The 18,280-nt window shown below is 40.1% G+C and overlaps 1 protein-coding gene and 1 pseudogene across 1 annotated transcript; both read left to right on the top strand.

The window, feature by feature from the left end:
• The first annotated feature begins 3,487 nt into the window (after window positions 1-3,487).
• On the top strand, window positions 3,488-4,420 carry LOC138092716 (olfactory receptor 5P1-like). Its single transcript, XM_068988780.1, has one exon. It carries the CDS (start codon window positions 3,488-3,490, stop codon window positions 4,418-4,420), a length of 933 nt encoding a protein of 310 aa, XP_068844881.1.
• Window positions 4,421-16,325: 11,905 nt separating this feature from the next.
• Window positions 16,326-17,381, top strand: LOC138092722 (olfactory receptor 5P1-like; annotated as a pseudogene).
• The last annotated feature ends 899 nt before the right edge of the window (window positions 17,382-18,280 follow it).

The following is an 18,280-nucleotide window of genomic DNA, read 5'->3' as shown; positions in this document are numbered from 1 at the left end:
TCCTACTTATGCCCCCTTAATGAGACACATAGCACCACAAGTCCCTTCTGGAGAACAAACCTAGGAAACTTTATCTCATGGGAGCAAGCAATAATGCCCAAGAGGATCCATCACATTCTATTACACCCTTCACTTTCCTCCCAGCACACACACAGAGACACCCACCCTCATCCTCACAGAATGTCTGTAACTATGTTCTTGATAGAGGGGGAGGATTCAGTGGTTTTCACTGTCAGGTATTCAGTGCGCAACTACTTGTAAATGTAGTGGAAAATATCTGCTTTAATACATTCTCTTTGGAATCAGTATCAGCGATTCTGGCTCTGAAAGGTGAGTGCAATAGTCATGGATTTTATTTAAACTTGAGTTCATTCAATGAGAAATTAAAAATAAATGAACTCTGTCAACAACTTTAGCTCTTGAGTCCTGTTGAAACTCTGGCCTCGGCAAAATTTGCACTGCAGAATTGTCATCCTGAACACCCAAAGCAAGCTGCCCAGGAGACCCCAGAGAAGTGTGGATGGTCTGCAGCAGTCAGAGCCACTGCTAAGCTTCTATCACTGCAGCTATGATAATGAAATCAAGAAGAAACCAACTGACATTCAGGTTGGATGAGGCACAGAGCATAGGGGGCAACACTTTCTCTCTATCATCAAAGTGACCAATGCACTGAAGGAAGGGATATTTGAGCTTCAGAACCCCTGGGCCAGCTGGAGAAGCATCAATAGGCTGTTTCTAGAAAGAACCCTAAGTAGCCAGTAGAGAGGACAGGAAGGGCAAGAATTAGTTATGAATCATTACACTTCTCATCAAAAATTAACTAATTGAAAACCTACCAACACATCATTTTCACTTAATGAAAAATACTTAGCTCTGATATATGACCATAAACCTTTGAGTACTTTGCAGATATCATTTCTTTTAATTTCACAACAAAGCTGCATTATAAGGACAATTATTCCAATTTTAAAATGAAAAAACAAGGAGTCAGAGATTTAAGTATCATGTGCAAGTTAAAATATCTGGTCACTGGGAGTATCTGAGTTTTCTATCTCCAATATCCATGACTGCTGTCAGCACAGATTGAAGCTCACACTGTGTGCACAGTGAATGCAGGATTGGTCCCCCTTAACTCTTCTTGAGTCAGAAGGCAAAGATTATACATGCCGCTCAGTGCTTGGCTCAGTCCTCAGATGAGAGTATGTTCAGAGGCTGAGAGCAGAACAGTGGGGGGTCTGAAAAGTATACCACGGGATGAATGGGAAAGGGATTTGTGAATGTTAATTTTGCAACAGGGGAGGCAATTAAGGCATGCTCTGCTTAGTTGCTCAGTTGTGTCTGACTCTTGGACTCTTGGCAACTGCATGGACTGTAGCCCACCAGGCTCTTCTGTCCATGGGGATTCTCCAAGCGAGAATACAGGAGTGGGTGGCCATGCCAGCCTCCAGGGTATCTTCCCAACCCAGGGATCGAATCCAGGTCTCCTGCATTGCAGGCAGATTATTTACCATCTGAGTCACCAGGGAAGTCCAAGAATACTGGAGTGGGTATTCTCTCTTCTCCGGGAATCGATCCAGGGTCTCCTACACTGCAGGTGGATTCTTTACCAACTGAGCTACCAGGGAAGCCCATATTCAAGTATCAATGTTTTGATATTGAAAGATGATGATTTGTGCCAACCACATACAGAATCAAGCGAAAAACTAAAGACAGATTTTTCATGATAGAGCCAATATCCCTGGCAGTAAGCTTGCCTCTCACTAGAGTAATTTAAGTGCACTTATAGAAGATGAGTCAAAAAGAACACATTGTTTAATGAACTGAAGATTCTCAGCTGTTGGTTCATAATAGCTCACAATTCATTCTGTCAAAATCCCACCACTGGAAACAATAAAGGCTTTCATATTCTAAAGTAAGAAATTAAGAATGGTGAATATATTTTATACTTATATTTATCTTTATGGTAAATGTTTCAAATCTTAAGAAGTGCAATGTCAGCAGAAAATGATCTTTCTATGAAAATAAGAAACAATGACACTAAATAGAAAATTTCATGGTTGGGTTAATGTGACTCTTAAAAGTACAAAAGTGGTAAAGAAGTGTATAGGGATATATGTTTCAAAAAGTAATTAGGGATAGAATATGAAGTTCCATGACTATTGTACTAAGGAGTTGGGCCATATATTCCATCTGGCATATTCATTATACAAATCATGCCTAAATTCGTTTAACATGTTCTCTTCAGCACATTTTACTCCCACACACTAGTTATTTGTGATGCAGGGATACACACCATTTTGAGAAGACTATCTATTGAGAAGAATAAAATATAAACAAGCAAAAAACAAAACAAAATCCCATAACCCAGTACAAAGGATGGCAATTTAGACATCTTCAAAGCATGATGTCCACACAAAGGAAATTTATCTGATTACACCTTAGATGTCAGAGCAGATTTTGTAGAGAAATGAACTTGCAGGATGAGAAGTCACCCAGGATAATTATGGTGGGAAGTTGGGGGCCATCCAAGTGAGTACAAAGATTCAAGGTCAGAGAGGGTAGAATGCACTACGGGGACTCTAAAGTGTTCAGGAAGGTTGAATCAGTGCAAGTGTTGGATGGAAACATCCTGAGAGACAAGCAAAGAGTCATATGCAGGGGATACATCAGAAAGCATACACTGTGCTGTGCCAAGGAGGGTAGATTTCATCTTGGAGGCTAAAGAAAGTATGAAAGACTTGAAAGAATCACTTTCGCATTACCTTTCACTTCAATAAGAGATCACTTTGGCAAATGTACTGTGAATTATAAAGGCACAAGAACGAAGACAGGGAGGCAAACAGATAAATACAATAAAGGAGAAAAATGAACAGGGCCTAAAATGATTAGGGATACTAGCAGTGTAAATATGGGAATGGATAAATAAAATGGAGAGCTAAATTGTAGATAGTATCCATAGGATTTTATTAGATGTGGTACAATGAAAAGAAGAAGGCTAGGATCACTTCCATGTTTCAGATATGAGAGATTGGGTGGATTGTGGTATCATCCCACAAACGCAGGACATAGGAGTGGTCTAATGAAAGGGTGAGTTTGGTCTGGAGAAGGCTGAGTTTAAGATATTTGTGGGATTTCTAGCTGAAGACTTCCAAGATAACTGAACTTATAGAACTGGATCTTGGGAGACAGATATTTCTAGAAATAAGGTTGGAAAGATACTATAGAATAAACATCAGACAAAGAAAGAATATAATTGAGATCCCAGAGAGTGAGATTGAATCATTCTTCTTTTGTGGAAAAAAAAAAAAAAGACCCCCCCCCCCTGCAAAAAAAAATCCTGTTCAGCCCCATATTTATAGCTAGGCAGAGGGAGAAATTATTGTGAATAAGTGTATGAATAACCAAGAAAAAAATAAGAATGTATAGAACAAAAACATTTTTTAATGATTTTTCAAATTTCCCTCAACAGGAACAATTCCCAGAGAAGATGGATGTTGGAAACCACACCAGTGTGACAGAGTTCATCCTTTTGGGGTTAACAGAAGATCCTACACTTTGTGTCATCTTCTTTCTAATATTTCTAGGAATCTATGTTGTCACCTTAGTAGGCAATATCAGCATAATTATTCTGATAAGAAGCTGTTCCCAGCTTCAGACTCCCATGTACCTCTTCCTCAGCCACTTGGCTTTTGTAGACAGCCTGTTTTCCACATCCATCACACCTATGATGATTATAGGGTTCCTGAAACGTAGACTGGCCCTCCCAGTTGCTGGCTGTGAAGCCCAGCTTTGTTCTGTGATCACATTTGGGACAGCTGAGTGCTTCCTGCTGGCTGCCATGGCCTATGACCGCTATGTGGCCATCTGCTTGCCCCTGCTCTACTCCACCCGGATGTCCCCCAGAGTCTGTGTCCTCTTGCTAGGGGCTTCCTATGTGGGTGGGTGTGTGAATGCTTGGACATTTACTAGTTGTTTATTGACTCTGCCTTTCTGTGGACCAAATCACATAAATGACTTTTTCTGTGACTTCTCCCCTCTGTTGAAACTTTCCTGCTCAGATGTCTCCACTGTTGAAATTATCCCTTCCATCTCTTCTGGCTCCATCATTGTGGTCACAGTGTCTGTCATCGCTCTCTCTTACATCTGCATCCTCAGCACCATCCTGAAGATGCGCTCCACTGAAGGGAGACGCAAGGCCTTCTCCACCTGCACCTCTCACCTCACGGCAGTCACTCTCTACTATGGAACGATTACCTTCATTTATGTGATGCCCAAATCCAGCTACTCAGTTGACCAGAACAAAGTGTTGTCTGTGTTCTATACAGTGTTAATCCCCATGCTGAACCCCCTTATCTACAGTCTGAGGAACAGAGACGTAAAGGAGGCCCTGAGAAAGGTAATTCTAAAAATATCTTCTTAGGATCCATTCCCAACATTTCAGATGCTCATTCATCAGCATTACATTTGTGTGTGTCTGTGTGTTATTCGCTCAGCTGCATTCAACTCTGTGTAACCCCATCGACTATAGCCTGCCAGGATCCTCTGTTCATGGAATTCTCCAGGCAAGAATGCTGGAGTGGGTAGCCATTTCATCCTCCAGGGGATCTCCCCGACTCAGGGACTGAATCAGAGTCTCTTGCATTGCAGGCAGTTTCTTTACCATCTGAGCCACCAGAGAAGCCCACCCACCAAATACTGCTTAACTGATTGATTAAATTTAAATCATAATACTTTTAATTCTCACTTATATATACTTATAAACCAGTTGGGAGACATCCTGAAATCAGTAATAATGACAGTAATTACTTTCACTATTACATGTTAACACTTGCAGATGCCTAGAACTTTTTCTTTAATAATTTCTACTTATAATATGCCCAGCCCTATTCTAAGTACATTGGTATATTAGCTGGCTTATTTCTTGTAAAAATCCTACATTAGTAGTTCTTATTTCTATTTTATAAATAAATTATCTGATACAGAGACATTAAGTAGATTGCCCAGAATGATACAGCTAGGAAGTTTTTCAGTCAGTCTTTGAATCTAGAAAGTCTGAATTCAAACCACCATGCTTCTTCATTTAATTTTCACAGCAATATTATGATGTCACTTATTTAAAAATTACCTCAATTTACAGATGAGACTACCATGTCTCAGAGGGGTTCAATAGTTTGTTTGAGAGATATGGACCCGAGTCTCTGATTCACTTGGAATCAAGTCCTCTCATTCCATGCACTTGATCTACTCTGTAAAACATTATCAGTTCTAGGACTTCAGCACTGTTACTGATCTAGAGGATTTGAGCAAGATAAGAAATCCTAAGCTGTTTCTTTTCATCTGCCTTCTGAAAAAACTCTACTCTCAGTAAGTATAGGTTGTAAGGACTCCAAAAACAAGTATGAGAATGGGAAAACAGGATTGGTTTACATCTATAAAAAATGAGGTCTAGACATGACAATTACATGATTTGACTGGAAGTCTAACTATATTTAAGCACATACTACAAATATTCCCACTTGGCATAATGTAGTTGTCCTTACCTGTAGAAACTAAAAAGTGTATCTTTGAATTAACATTCCAACTAATGTGATAACATTCAGAGTTCCATAATCTAGATTTATAAAAAACTTAATTAAGAAGTGCTGCCAAAGATTGTAGTAAATGTATTTCTTACATAATAATCTACCCTCATTTTTTTCTGGAATTCAGGAACTCCCAACTCAATGTAAATACTGAGACAACCTTTTAGAGCATCTGAAAGCAAGACTTAGATTATAAAAGTCCTTGACTCAGTGTAATGGGGTGAAACAAGTGAGGATTGGGAGACATAGTGAGAAGAAAAATGGGATGTTATTTATAATACATTGCTAAGTTAAAATGTAGATTATCTGTCATATTCTGGCAAATTTTAGGTGGAAACACAATGATTAAATGAAACAAGGATAAATTAAAACATGTGAAATGATCAAATAATAGATAAAGAAAAACATTCTCTAACCACAACACTCTTGACACCAAATTTGTGGTATTTTTTCCCCCATATCAACCAACTGGAATACTGGTATGTTCTAAATATCCAGACATCAAATTGATATTCTATTCTTTCATTCAATTCTGACACTAACTCCCTGGAGGTACAGTCAGATTTCACAGGTTTAAGACTGTTCCACAACTCTGCCCTCCCTTCTGACACCAGTTGCAAGTAATGGAGCCCCAGGGTATCCACATTTCTGTCCAACTTGGCTACAAGTCAAGGATTCCCACAGGCCTCTTCCAGGTTTGAGAGTCTGCTAGAATGACTCAACAAAATTCTCTGAAGCATCTGCTTACATTTACCAGTTTAACATAAAAGATATTATAAAGGACAAATTAACAGGCAGATGGAGAGACACACTGCACCAGGTCTGGAAGGGTCTCCAGGGCAGGAGTTTCTATCACCAGGAAGCTGAAGTTTATAATCTGGAGTGTATAACTCTTTTAGCACATGAATCTGTTGGTTAGTTTGGAAGCTTTCCACCCCATAGTTTAGGAGTTTTATGGAGGCTATGTAAAAAGTCTCCAGCCTCTCCAACCTCACTGCAGAAACACGTGTGAATGTAAAGTTCCAAGTTTGTAATCATGGTTTGATCTTTTTGGTGACCAGTCCTTTTTTTTTTTTTTAATTTCTTTAAATTAGAGGCTAATTGCTTTATAATATTGTAGTGGTTTTTGCCATACTTTGACATGAATCAGCCATGGGTGTACATATGTTCCCCATCCTGAACCCCCTCATCCAGAAGCTATACAAAATCCCACTGAGAATCTTCTCATTCCAACAAAAACACTCCTATCATCTAGGAGTTTCCAAGGGATTCAGGAGCCCTGTGTCAGGAACCAGGTTTAAAGAACAAATATTTGAACAAAAGATGCTTCTAGCACCCTTGTCATTCAAGGAACTGCAAGTTTTAGAGCCCTATGTTAGGAACTGTGGGTAGAGACCAAAGATTTATTTCTATTATGTCACAGTCAACAACCTGGTATGTGGCTATGGACCACTCATAGCAAATGACCATAAAGAATGAAGATACTGGCACATGGTTAGAATTCCATTTGGTCATTAATAATTACTCAGCTCATTATCATAACATATGAAAAGGTCCCCCAGGGTGAGGCTATTCAGGTTTACAGGTTTCCATTTAATCTTGTCAGGTTCTAATCACAGGAGTGGTCTCAGCAACATATGGCTTCACTCTTCCAGGCATCAGGTTTAATTGAGCTAGGAGTCAGAATTATCACTTGCTTTGAGTCTCTTTTGAATCTCTTCTATTAGTAGAATACTGGATTTTTAATAAATTGCAGTTGTAATTGTCATGTAAAAATCCCCAGTACATACTGACTAGTATGACCACAGCTTTAATTATGTGAACTTTGAACCCCTGCATACAAGACTAGCTTCCCTCTGGACATTTTGTACCCATATCTCAGTGGTCAGAATGTCTGTATTTTACCTCAGGTATCATATGGGCATTGCTAGTTGGGAATTACATGACAAACAATAATTTTTAGATCTGTTCAGATTTATATATTTATCTCTTGGCATGTGTGTGCTAAGTCACTTCTGCCATGTCTGACACTTTGTGACCCCATGGACTATAGCCCCAGGCTTCCCTCTACATGGAGTTTCCCAGTCAAGAATACTGGAGTGGGTTGCCATTTCTTTCTCCAGGGGATCTTCCCAACCTGGGGATCCAATTCACATCTCTTACCTCTCTCGCATTGGTGGGCAGATTCTTTACCACTTGCACCACCTGGGAAGCCCATCTCTTGACATATTTATGAGTAATTCTTAGGAAAAGAGAAGGAGGCAGCCTCAAACATTGACAATTCCCTCCCGTTGTGACCTCCAAATACAAGAGGAACATTTAATCAAGTCCTTTTGGTTATTTTACATGTAAATATCGGATAGTTATTTATTCATTTCAAAAATATTTGTTGAGCTCTGATTATATTCTAGAAACTAAGTAAACACTGAAGATATTTTAATAAATTGACAGAGATATAAGGCGTAATAGAACAGAATTCTCATGTAGCTCAGATTTTAGTCAGGGAGACACTAGAGAATAAATATTATAAATGTGGAATGTATGAGTGGCAGGATGATACAAATCAGTTGAGTTGATATGACTTATAAAAGGTAACTCTGCTGGTATGGGTGGTGACTCCTAGTGAGAGTATGACAGAGAAGGCCACTGGAGGAAGTGATAGTTGAGTAGAATGTTGAAAGATAATAAAGACCAAAGCTGCTAGACAGAAAACAGCTTGTGCAAAGATTATGAGACTTTCACGGTAAACAAGGAGGAGAGATACACAGAAAGGGTTCAATCACAAGGTGCTTCATTGGCCATAGAGAAGTGTTTGAATTTCACTCTACAAGGAGTGGGAAGCCATTAAATGGCTCTTTGACAATTCTAATGTTCTAATAGTCTTTTAAAGAAACCTCTGTAATTTGGGGGCTTAGATTATTTGGTGAGTGTGAATGGTGTGTCAGTTATTAGCAGAAGTAATGTGATATGCTGGTTATCCACGGCTGCCTGACAAGTCACTCAAAGCCATTTCATTATATTACATTATATTGTGAGTCAGAAATTCTCATTGGGTTTGTCTCAGCATTTCACCTGCCCTGCATGCATTAATGAGAGTCACTGGACGATACTCAGGTGGCATCTGGGCATGTCTCAAGAATCCAAAGTGGCTTCACTTAGATGCTTGGAACCTTGGAGGAATGGCTAAAAAGTCTCTCCTTCTCCATGAGTCTTACTTAGAGTCTCTCCATATGGTCTTTCCATCAGAGTAGCTGAATTTTTCACATGGTGGGCTTAGGACTCTGGCAAATGTCCCAAGACAGTAAAAAGCTGCTGTGTCTCCTATGAACCAGCCCCAGGAGACTCAGGGCATCATTTACAGTCATCTATGTGTAAAAAAAAAAATCACTGAAGCCAGTTCAGATTCAAGAAAAGGGTTATGTGAGGCAATTCTAAAGGATGTAGGATTTCTTTATCAGGGGATGAAACTGCTCCAAAATTGATCATGGTGATGGCTGCATATATCTGTGAATATTCTGAAAACTGCTGTTTGCTTTAAATGGGTTAATTGTTGGTATTGAGTTACATCTCAAGAAAACTGTTTTTAAAAAATCTTAGATGGCTTTCGGTGTATCAAATTATAATTCATTCAGTCAAACAAATCTACTGCTTAATTCTCTTCAAGATAATTCTGCCCCTGGAGCTTTGAGGCAGCTATGAGAAAGTTCCCTTAAGCTTTTAAAAGTCTTATGTTTTAGAAAGAGAGGGTCTATGACCCATGCTATCAAGATTCTTAGAATGAATTCTGTATAGCTGAAAGGGGCAGTGTTGTCATAAATCTTTTGGAGATTTTAACACAGAAAATTACCACTCCAATCTGGATTTGACCTTTCATTTGAAGCCATTTCTTATCTTGAGAAACTTTTCTCTGGAAGGTATTGGGGGGTGAGAAGTAGCCTTATTTTCAAACCTAGCAAGGTATGACATCCTTATTATTTTTCTGAATTTTTTTCTCAAGAATCAAACAATAAAATAAATCCTTTCCATAGTTCACATATTTCTTCTCATACATTAGCTTAGGCAGCTATTTATCAGACACTAGATAGGAATTTTAACATTCTTCCTGGAAATCTTCCCAGCAAAACCCAGGAGTGTATTAGGTGTCCTTTATATTTTCCATTTCATCCCAGGTGACAGTATTGACAAATATTTCACCACTGCCTGGCAAATGTCTTTTCTTCAGCTTTAAAAAACATTTTCCTTACTATCCTACAGGCCCTCACCACCTTATAAGAACCTTCCAGATATTTCTAAAAGTCTCCCCATGGTTTTTCTACTTCACCCCACTATGCAGTCTCAAAGCAAATCCCATATGACCTCAGGTTCTGTGACAGCAAAACCTCTTTCAAGCCTTAAGTTGTAATATGTTATTTAACCTGCATAAGAAACTAGTGTAAGCCTTAGTGTTTAAAGTAACACCTTTTTCACAATATCTTAGGAATTCATGATTCAACTTGGCTATGAGATTTCAGTGGTGAGTCTTCTGTGCCTCCCAGCTTTACTGAGATTGCTTGTCAGTTTAGATGACAGCTGGCCTAGTTGGGAAAATAACGTGGTTTCATTCACATGCCTAGTGCAAATGCGGGAGAATTTGAAGGTTTGGTTTACCTAATCCCCTCTTTCAGTTTCTCTCACGTGATTTTCATGGGAACAGTCAAATTTCTTATATGGCACCTCAAAGCTCCATGAGGAAATCTTCCAGGAAACCCAAGCAAAGGCTTCAAAGCTTCTTATCACCAAGATTCAACATTTTCAGATTATTATTTCCTCTATAGTCTATCTGTATGGCGTACCATGAAAGTCAGTCCAGATCAAGGGAAATTAAGTAGCCTGAATCTCTACTTAAGTTGAGAGAAATTGTGTATGTTTTCATTTAATCTGCCACAAGATGGGAAGTTAAATTTTTGTGAGTAGTGTGGAAAAAAGAGTATTTCCATTTGGGGCTCATTACATTTAAGATGCCTATGATTGCCAAATACAGATATCTGTTAGCTCACAGAAGAAATCAGGGTTAGAGATATTAATATAAATTAGGGACCAAACAAGTGAAGATCAAGGTGGAGGAGTAGAAGCAGTCTGAGCACACCCTTCCCCTAAATACATAAAAATATCTCCACATGTAGAGCAATACTCCTTGTAAACAAACGGGAGACCAGTAGAAAGACTCCTGTGTAGCCAAGGCTCTGTCAGCTACAAACTGACACTTGCCAAGCATCGCCAACAACTGAACAAGGACATTTGCCATCTGCCTCTGCAGAGATTGAACCCTGTGCTGCTGCAGCTGCTGACCTTCAGCAAGCCCTGAGGGAGTTCAGGGTGGAGTGAGACTGGTGGGACAGGTCTTTAGATAGTTAGATGTCTTTAGGAACAGATTTTATGATCTCAATACTTGTATCTCCTCACATCTAGAAAAGCACTAAATCCCTTCATGGTGACAGCAGATCTCATGACTAGCAGAAAACCTTTTGTAAAATGAGTGCTTGGTGGTTTAGAGCTAAGTCATGTCCCAATCTTGTGACCCCATGGACTGCAGCCTGCCAGGCTCCTTTGTCCATGGGATTCTCCAGGCAAGAATACTGGAGTGGATTGCCATTTCTTTCTCCAGGGGATCTTCCTGATTTCGGGATCAAACCCAGGTCTCCTGCATTGCAGGCAGATTTTTTACTGACTAAGCTACGTACGGTACTGAACTCTGTCTTCACCAAAACCTTATATATTGACTTTCCTCCCACTTCCCCTTTGGAGCAGTTTCTCAGAGCTATCTGAGGTGCTGCCTCCCAGGCTGCAGTCTTCATTTTGCCTCAAATGAAACTTAACTCACAAGACTCAAGTTGTGCATCTTTTTTTAGTCTACAGTTATAAAGATAGATCCACATAAAGTCAGGTAAGGCAGGAAAGCAAGTGATCAGGGCTGGACCTGTGCACCTAGTGGTGAACACAGAAGAGGAGAGGATTGCATGGGCGTGGACATCCTCCCTTGGGAGTGAGCTGTTTGAACACATATTGGGCACCCCAGGCCTGGGTTCTAACACTGGAAAGGCAAGTCTCCTTAGCTGGTTTGAAAACCAGCACAGCATCTGACCTACAGCAGCCACAATCAACTTGGGAGCTGACACTGCCCCCAAAAGGGCAGTGACAGCAACTGAGTATAGGAGACAACCCTCCTTATGTCTGGCTCTAACTTCTAGCTCTGCCATCTCCAGCCCTACATCCCACGATGGTTCAGTTCAGTTCAGTCACTCAGTCGTGTCTGACTTTTTGTGACCCCATGAATCGCAGCACGCCAGACCTCCCTGTCCATCACCAACTCCCGGAGCTCACTCAGATTCACGTCCATTGAGTCAGTGATGCCATCCAGTCATCTCATCCTCAGTCGTCCCCTTCTCCTCCTGCCCCTAATCCCTCCCAGCATCAGAGTCTTTTCTAATGAGTCAACTCTTCGCATGAGGTGTCCAAAGGACTGGAGCTTCAGCTTTAGCATCATTCCTTCCAAAGAAATCCCAGGGTTGATTTCCTTGCAGTCCAAAGGACTCTCAAGAGTCTTCTCCAACACCACAGTTCAAAAGCATCAATTCTTCAGTGCTCAGCCTTCTTCACACTCCAACTCTCACATCCATACATGACTACTGGAGAAACCATAGCCTTGACTAGACAGACCTTAGATGGCAAAGTAATGTCTCTGCTTTTGAATATGCTATCTAAGTTGGTCATAACTTTTCTTCCAAGGAGTAAGCGTCTTTTAATTTCATGGCTGCAATCACCATCTGCAGTGATTTTGGAGGCCCCCAAAATAAAGTGTGACACTGTTTCCACTGTTTCCCCATCTATTTCCCATGAAGTGATGGGACCGGATGCCATGATCTTCGTTTTCTGAATGTTGAGCTTTAAGCCAACTTTTTCACTCTCCTCTTTCACTTTCATCAAGAGGCTTTTTAGTTCCTCTTCACTTTCTGCCATAAGGGTGGTGTCATCTGCATATCTGAGGTTATTGATATTTCTCCCGGCAATCTTGATTTCAGTTCTTGCTTCTTCCATCCCAGCGTTTCTCATGATGTACTCTGCATATAAGTTAAATGAGCAAGGTGACAATATACAGCCTTGACATACTCCTTTTCCTATTTGGAACCAGTCTGTTGTTCCATGTCCAGTTCTAACTGTTGCTTCCTGACCTGCATACAGATTTCTCAAGGGGCAGGTCAGGTGGTCTGGTATTCCCATCTCTTTCAGAATCTTCCACAGTTTATTGTGATCCACACAGTCAAAGGCTTTGGCATAGTCAATAAAGCAGAAATAGATGTTTTTCTGGAACTCTCTTGCTTTTTCCATGATCCAGCAGATGTTGGCAACTTGATCTCTGGTTCCTCTGCCTTTTCTAAAACCAGCTTGAACATCAGGAAGTTCCTGGTTCACGTATTGCTGAAGCCTGGCTTGGAGAATTTTGAGCATTACTTTACTAGCATGTGAGATGAGTGCAATTGTGCGATAGTTTGAGCATTCTTTTGCATTGCCTTTCTTTGGAATTGGAATGAAAACTGACCTTTTCCAGTCCTGTGGCCACTGCTGAGTTTTCCAAATTTGCTGGCATATAGAGTGCAGCACTTTCACAGCATCATCTTTCAGGATTTGAAATAGCCCACCAAATTCTGGGGGGAAGATGTGACAAGTGCTGATGTCTGATTGAGCTATTCCACCAAAGTCACTGGCTACAGCTGGACTGCCTAAGGATGCTCTCACAATAGGACATCCATTCAAGACCAGGAATAGGGAATTGTTGCACCTAGTTTCATAGAGACAGAGAAAGTTAAGCAAAATGAGAAGACAGAAGAATCTGTACCAAACAAAAAACAAAGAAAAAAACTAATGAAACAGAGGTAAATAATTTACCAGAAAAAGAGTTCGAACCATTAGTAATAAGACTGGTAACTGAACCAGAGAAAAGAATAGATGAACAAAGTGAGACTTTTAACAAGCATACACACACACACACATTAGATACCTACAGTGAAATATTACCCAGCCCCCCAAAAAAGGAATGGAATTCTGCCATTTGCAACAAGATAGTGGTGCTGGAGCGGTGAGCAGCTGAGAGGAGATACCCCACGTCCAAGGTCAGGAGCAACAGCTGTGCTTTGCTGGTGCAGCCATGAAGAGCTATCCCACGTCCAAGGTAAGAGAAACCCCAGTAAGACAGTAGGTGCTGAGAAAGGGCATCAGAGGGTAGACAGACTGAAACCACAACCACAGAAAACTAGCCAATCTAATCATATGGACCACAGCCTTGTCTAACTCAGTGAAACTAAGCCATGCCCTGTGGGACTACCCAAGACAGACAGGTCATGGTGGAGAGTTCTGACAAAATGTGGTCAACCGGAGAAGGGAATAGCAAACCACTTCAGTATTCTTGCCTGGAGAACCCCATGGACAGTATGAAAAAGCAAAAAGAGAGGACACTGAAAGATGAACTCCCCATGTCAGTAGGTGTCCAATATGCTAGTGGAGATCAGTGGAGAAATAACTCCAGAAAGAATGAGGGGGCAGAGCCAAAGCAAAAACAACACCCAGTTGTGGATGGGACTGGTGATAGAAGCAAGGTCTGAAGCTGTAAAGAGCAATATTGCATAGGAACCTGGAATCATAGCTCCATGAATCAAGGCAAATTGGAAGTGGTCAAACAGGAGATGGTCGACATTCTAGGGATCAGCAAACTGAAATGGACTGGAATGGGTGAATTTAACATAGATGACCACTATATCTACTACTATGGGCAGGAATCCCTTAGACGAAATGGAGTAGCCATCATGGTCAACAAAAGAGTCCGAAATTCAGTACTTGGATGCAATCTCAAAAATGACAGAATGATCTCTGTTTGTTTCCAAGGCAAACCATTCAGTATTACAGTAACCCAAGTATATGCACTGACCAGTAAGGCTGAAGAAGCTGAAGTTGAATGGTTCTATGAAGACCTACAAGACCTTTTAGAACTAACATCCAAAAAAGATGTCCTTTTCATTATAAGGGACTGAACACAAAAGTAGGAACTCAAGAAACACCTGGGGTAACAGGCAAATTTGGCCTTGGAGTACAGAACGAAGCAGGGCAAAGGCTAATACAGTTTTGCCAAGAGAACACACAGGTCATAGCAAACACCCTTTTCCAACAACACAAGAGAAGACTACACATGGACATCACCAGGTGGGCCAACACCAAAATCAGATTGATTATATTCTTTGCAGTTAAAGATGGAGAATCTCTATACAGTCAGCAAAAACAAGGCCAGGAGCTGACTGTGGCTCAGATCATGAACTCCTTATTGCCAATTCAGACTTAAATTGAAGAAAGTGGGGAAAACCACCAGACCATTTAGGTATGACCTAAATCAAATCCCTTATGATTATACAGTGGACATGACAAACAGATTTAACGGACTAGATCTAATAGAGTACCTGAGAACTATGAATGGAGGTTTGTGACACTGTACAAGAGACAGGGAGCAAGACCATCCCCAAGAAGAAGAAATGCAAAAAAGCAAAATGGCTGTCTGAGGAGGCCTTACAAATAGCTGTGAAAAGAAGAGAAGTGAAAAGCAAAGGAGAAAAGGAAAGATATACCCATTTGAATGCAGAGTCCAAAGAATAGCAAGGAGAGATAAGAAAGCCTTCCTCAGTGATCAGTGCAAAGAAATAGAGGAAAGTAATAGAATGGGAAAGACTAGAGATCTCTTCAAGAAAATTAGAGATACCAAGGGAACATTTCATGCAAAGATGGGCTCAATAAAGGACAGAAATGGTATGAACCTAACATAAGCAGAAGATATTAAGAAGAGGAGGCAAGAATACACAGAAGAACAATACAAAAAAGATCTTCATGACCCAAAAAGTGTCCTAGTTTCATTCTATTACAAGTGGTTGACCAGTTTTCCCAGCACCACTTATTAAAGAGATTGTCTTTAATCCATTGTATATTCTTGCCTCCTTTGTCACAGATAAGGTGTCCATAGGTGTGTGGATTTATCTCTGGGCTTTCTATTTTGTTCCATTGATCTATATTTCCGTCTTTGTGCCAGTACCATACTGTCTTAATGACTGTGGCTTTGTAGTAGAGCCTGAAGTCAGGCAGGTTGATTCCTCCAGTTCCATTCTTCTTTCTCAAGATTGCTTTGGCTATTCAAGGTTTTTTGTATTTCCATACAAATTGTGAAATTATTTGTTCTAGCTCTGTGAAAAATACCGTTGGTAGTTTGATAGGGATTGCATTGAATTTATAGATTGCTTTGGGTAGTATACTCATTTTCACTATACTGACTCTTCTGATCCATGAACATGGTATATTTCTCCATATATTAGTGTCCTCTTTGATTTCTTTCATCAGTGTTTTATAGTTTTCTATATATAGGCCTTTAGTTTCTTTAGGTAGATATATTCCTAAGTATTTTATTCTTTTTGTTGCAATGGTGAATGGAATTGTTTCCTTAATTTTTCTTTCTATTTTCTCATTATTAGTGTATAGGGATGCAAGGGATTTCTGTGTGTTGATTTTATATCTTGCAACTTTACTATATTCATTGATTAGCTCTAGTAATTTTCTGGTGGAGTCTTTAGGGTTTTCTACGTAGAGGATCATGTCATCTGCAAACAGTGAGAGTTTAACTTCTTTTTAAAAAATGAACATTCAAATATCCCTCAACAGGAACAATTCTCAGAGGACATGAAATTTGGAAACCACACCATTGTGACAGAGTGCATCCTTTTGAGGTTAACAGAGGATCCTACACTTTGTGTCATCTTTTTTGTGATATTTCTAGGAATCTGTGCTGTCAGAAATGGCAACCAACTCCAATACTCTTGCCTGGAGAATCCCATGGAGGGAGGAGCCTGGTAGGCTACAGTCCATGGGGTCTCAAAGAGTCAGACATGACTGAGAGACTTCACTTTCTATGCAGCCACCTTAGTAGGCAATGTCAGCATAATTATTTTAATAAGAAACTGTTCCCAGCTTCACACCCCCATGTACCTCTTCTTCAGCCATTTGGCTTTTGTGGACAGTGGGTGTACGGCATCCATCACACCTATGATGCTTATAGGATTCCTGAGACAAGAAGTGACCATCACTGCTGCTGACTGTGAAGCCCAACTGTGTTTTGTGGTCATGTTTGGGTCAGCTGAGTGCTTCCTGCTGGCTTCCATGGCCTATGACCACTATGTGGCCATCTGCTTGCCCCTACTCTACTCCACCCATGTCCCCCAGAGTCTGTGTTCTCTTGACTGGGGCTTCCTAACTGGGTGGATGTGTTAATGCTTGCACATTTACTAGTTGTTTATTGACTCTGTCTTTCTGTGGACCAAATCAGATAGATCACTTTTTCTGTGACTTCTCCCCTCTGTTGAAACTTTCCTGCTCAGTTGTCTCCCCTATCAAAATTATCCCTTCCATTTCTTCTGGATCTACCCTTGCAGTCACTGTGTTTGTCATAGCTCTCTCTTATGTCTATATCCTCAGCACCATCCTGAAGATGCGCTCCACTGAAGGAAGACACAAGGCCTTCTCCACCTGCACCTCTCACTTCACCACAGTCACTCTCTACTATGGAACTATTACCTTCATTTATGTGATGCACAAACCAGCTACTCAGTTAAGCAGAATGGAGTGGTATCTGTTTTCTACACAGTGGTGATCACCATGTTGAACCCCCTCATCTACAATCTGAGGAACAGAGATGTAAAGGAGGCCCTGAGAAAGGCAAGTGTCAGAATATATTCTTAGGATTTGTTCTTAACATTTCTGATGACCTATAAATTTTTGTTTACCAGTAGCATACTTAGAACCTATCAAATACTGATTTACTGTTTGCTTAAAATGAAATCATAATACTTCTTATTCTCCCTTGTATGCACTTATAAATCAGTTGGTAGACATCTTGGAATTAGTAATAATGATAGCAATTATTTTCACTATTACGTATTAACACCTTTAGATGCCTAGAACTTAATTTAGCAAACAATAATTTCTACTTATAATATGCCAGGCCCTATTCTAGCACAATGGTATATTAGCTGGTTTATTTCTCATAAAAATCCTATAATGATAGTTCTATTATTTCTCTTTGACAAATAAATTATCTGGCACACAGAGACATTAAATAGATTGCCCAGATTATGCAGCTAGGAAGCTGTGCAATCAGTCTCTGAATCTAGAATATCTGAGTCCAAACCACAATGTTTCTTCATTTAATTCTCATGCAATCTCATGATGCTGCTTACTAACAATTTACCTTAATTTTACAGATGAAACTGCTGAGTCTCAGAGATATTCAATGGTTTGTTTTGAGACATATGGACTCAAGTCTCTGATTCACTTGGAATCAAGTCCTCTGATTCCATGCATTTGATCTACTCTGTAAATGACCATCAGTTCAAGGACTTGAGCACTGTTACTGATCTAGAGGATTTGAATAGGACAAGTAAGCCTAAAACTGTTCTTTTAAATCAGTCTTCTGAACAAACTCTGCTACCAAGTAAGTCTAAGTTGTGAGGACTCCAAAAACAAAGATGAGAATGGAAACCTGATTGATTCATATCTATAGAAAATAAGGTCTGGACACCACAATCAGATGATTTGACTGGAAATCTAACCATATTTAGCTCAGATGGTAGAGAATCTGC

This window comes from Capricornis sumatraensis, chromosome 16 (genome assembly GCF_032405125.1).
Source record: "Capricornis sumatraensis isolate serow.1 chromosome 16, serow.2, whole genome shotgun sequence".
NCBI classification, from domain to species: domain Eukaryota; kingdom Metazoa; phylum Chordata; class Mammalia; order Artiodactyla; family Bovidae; genus Capricornis; species Capricornis sumatraensis.
This window is presented reverse-complemented; position numbering and strand designations above follow the sequence as displayed.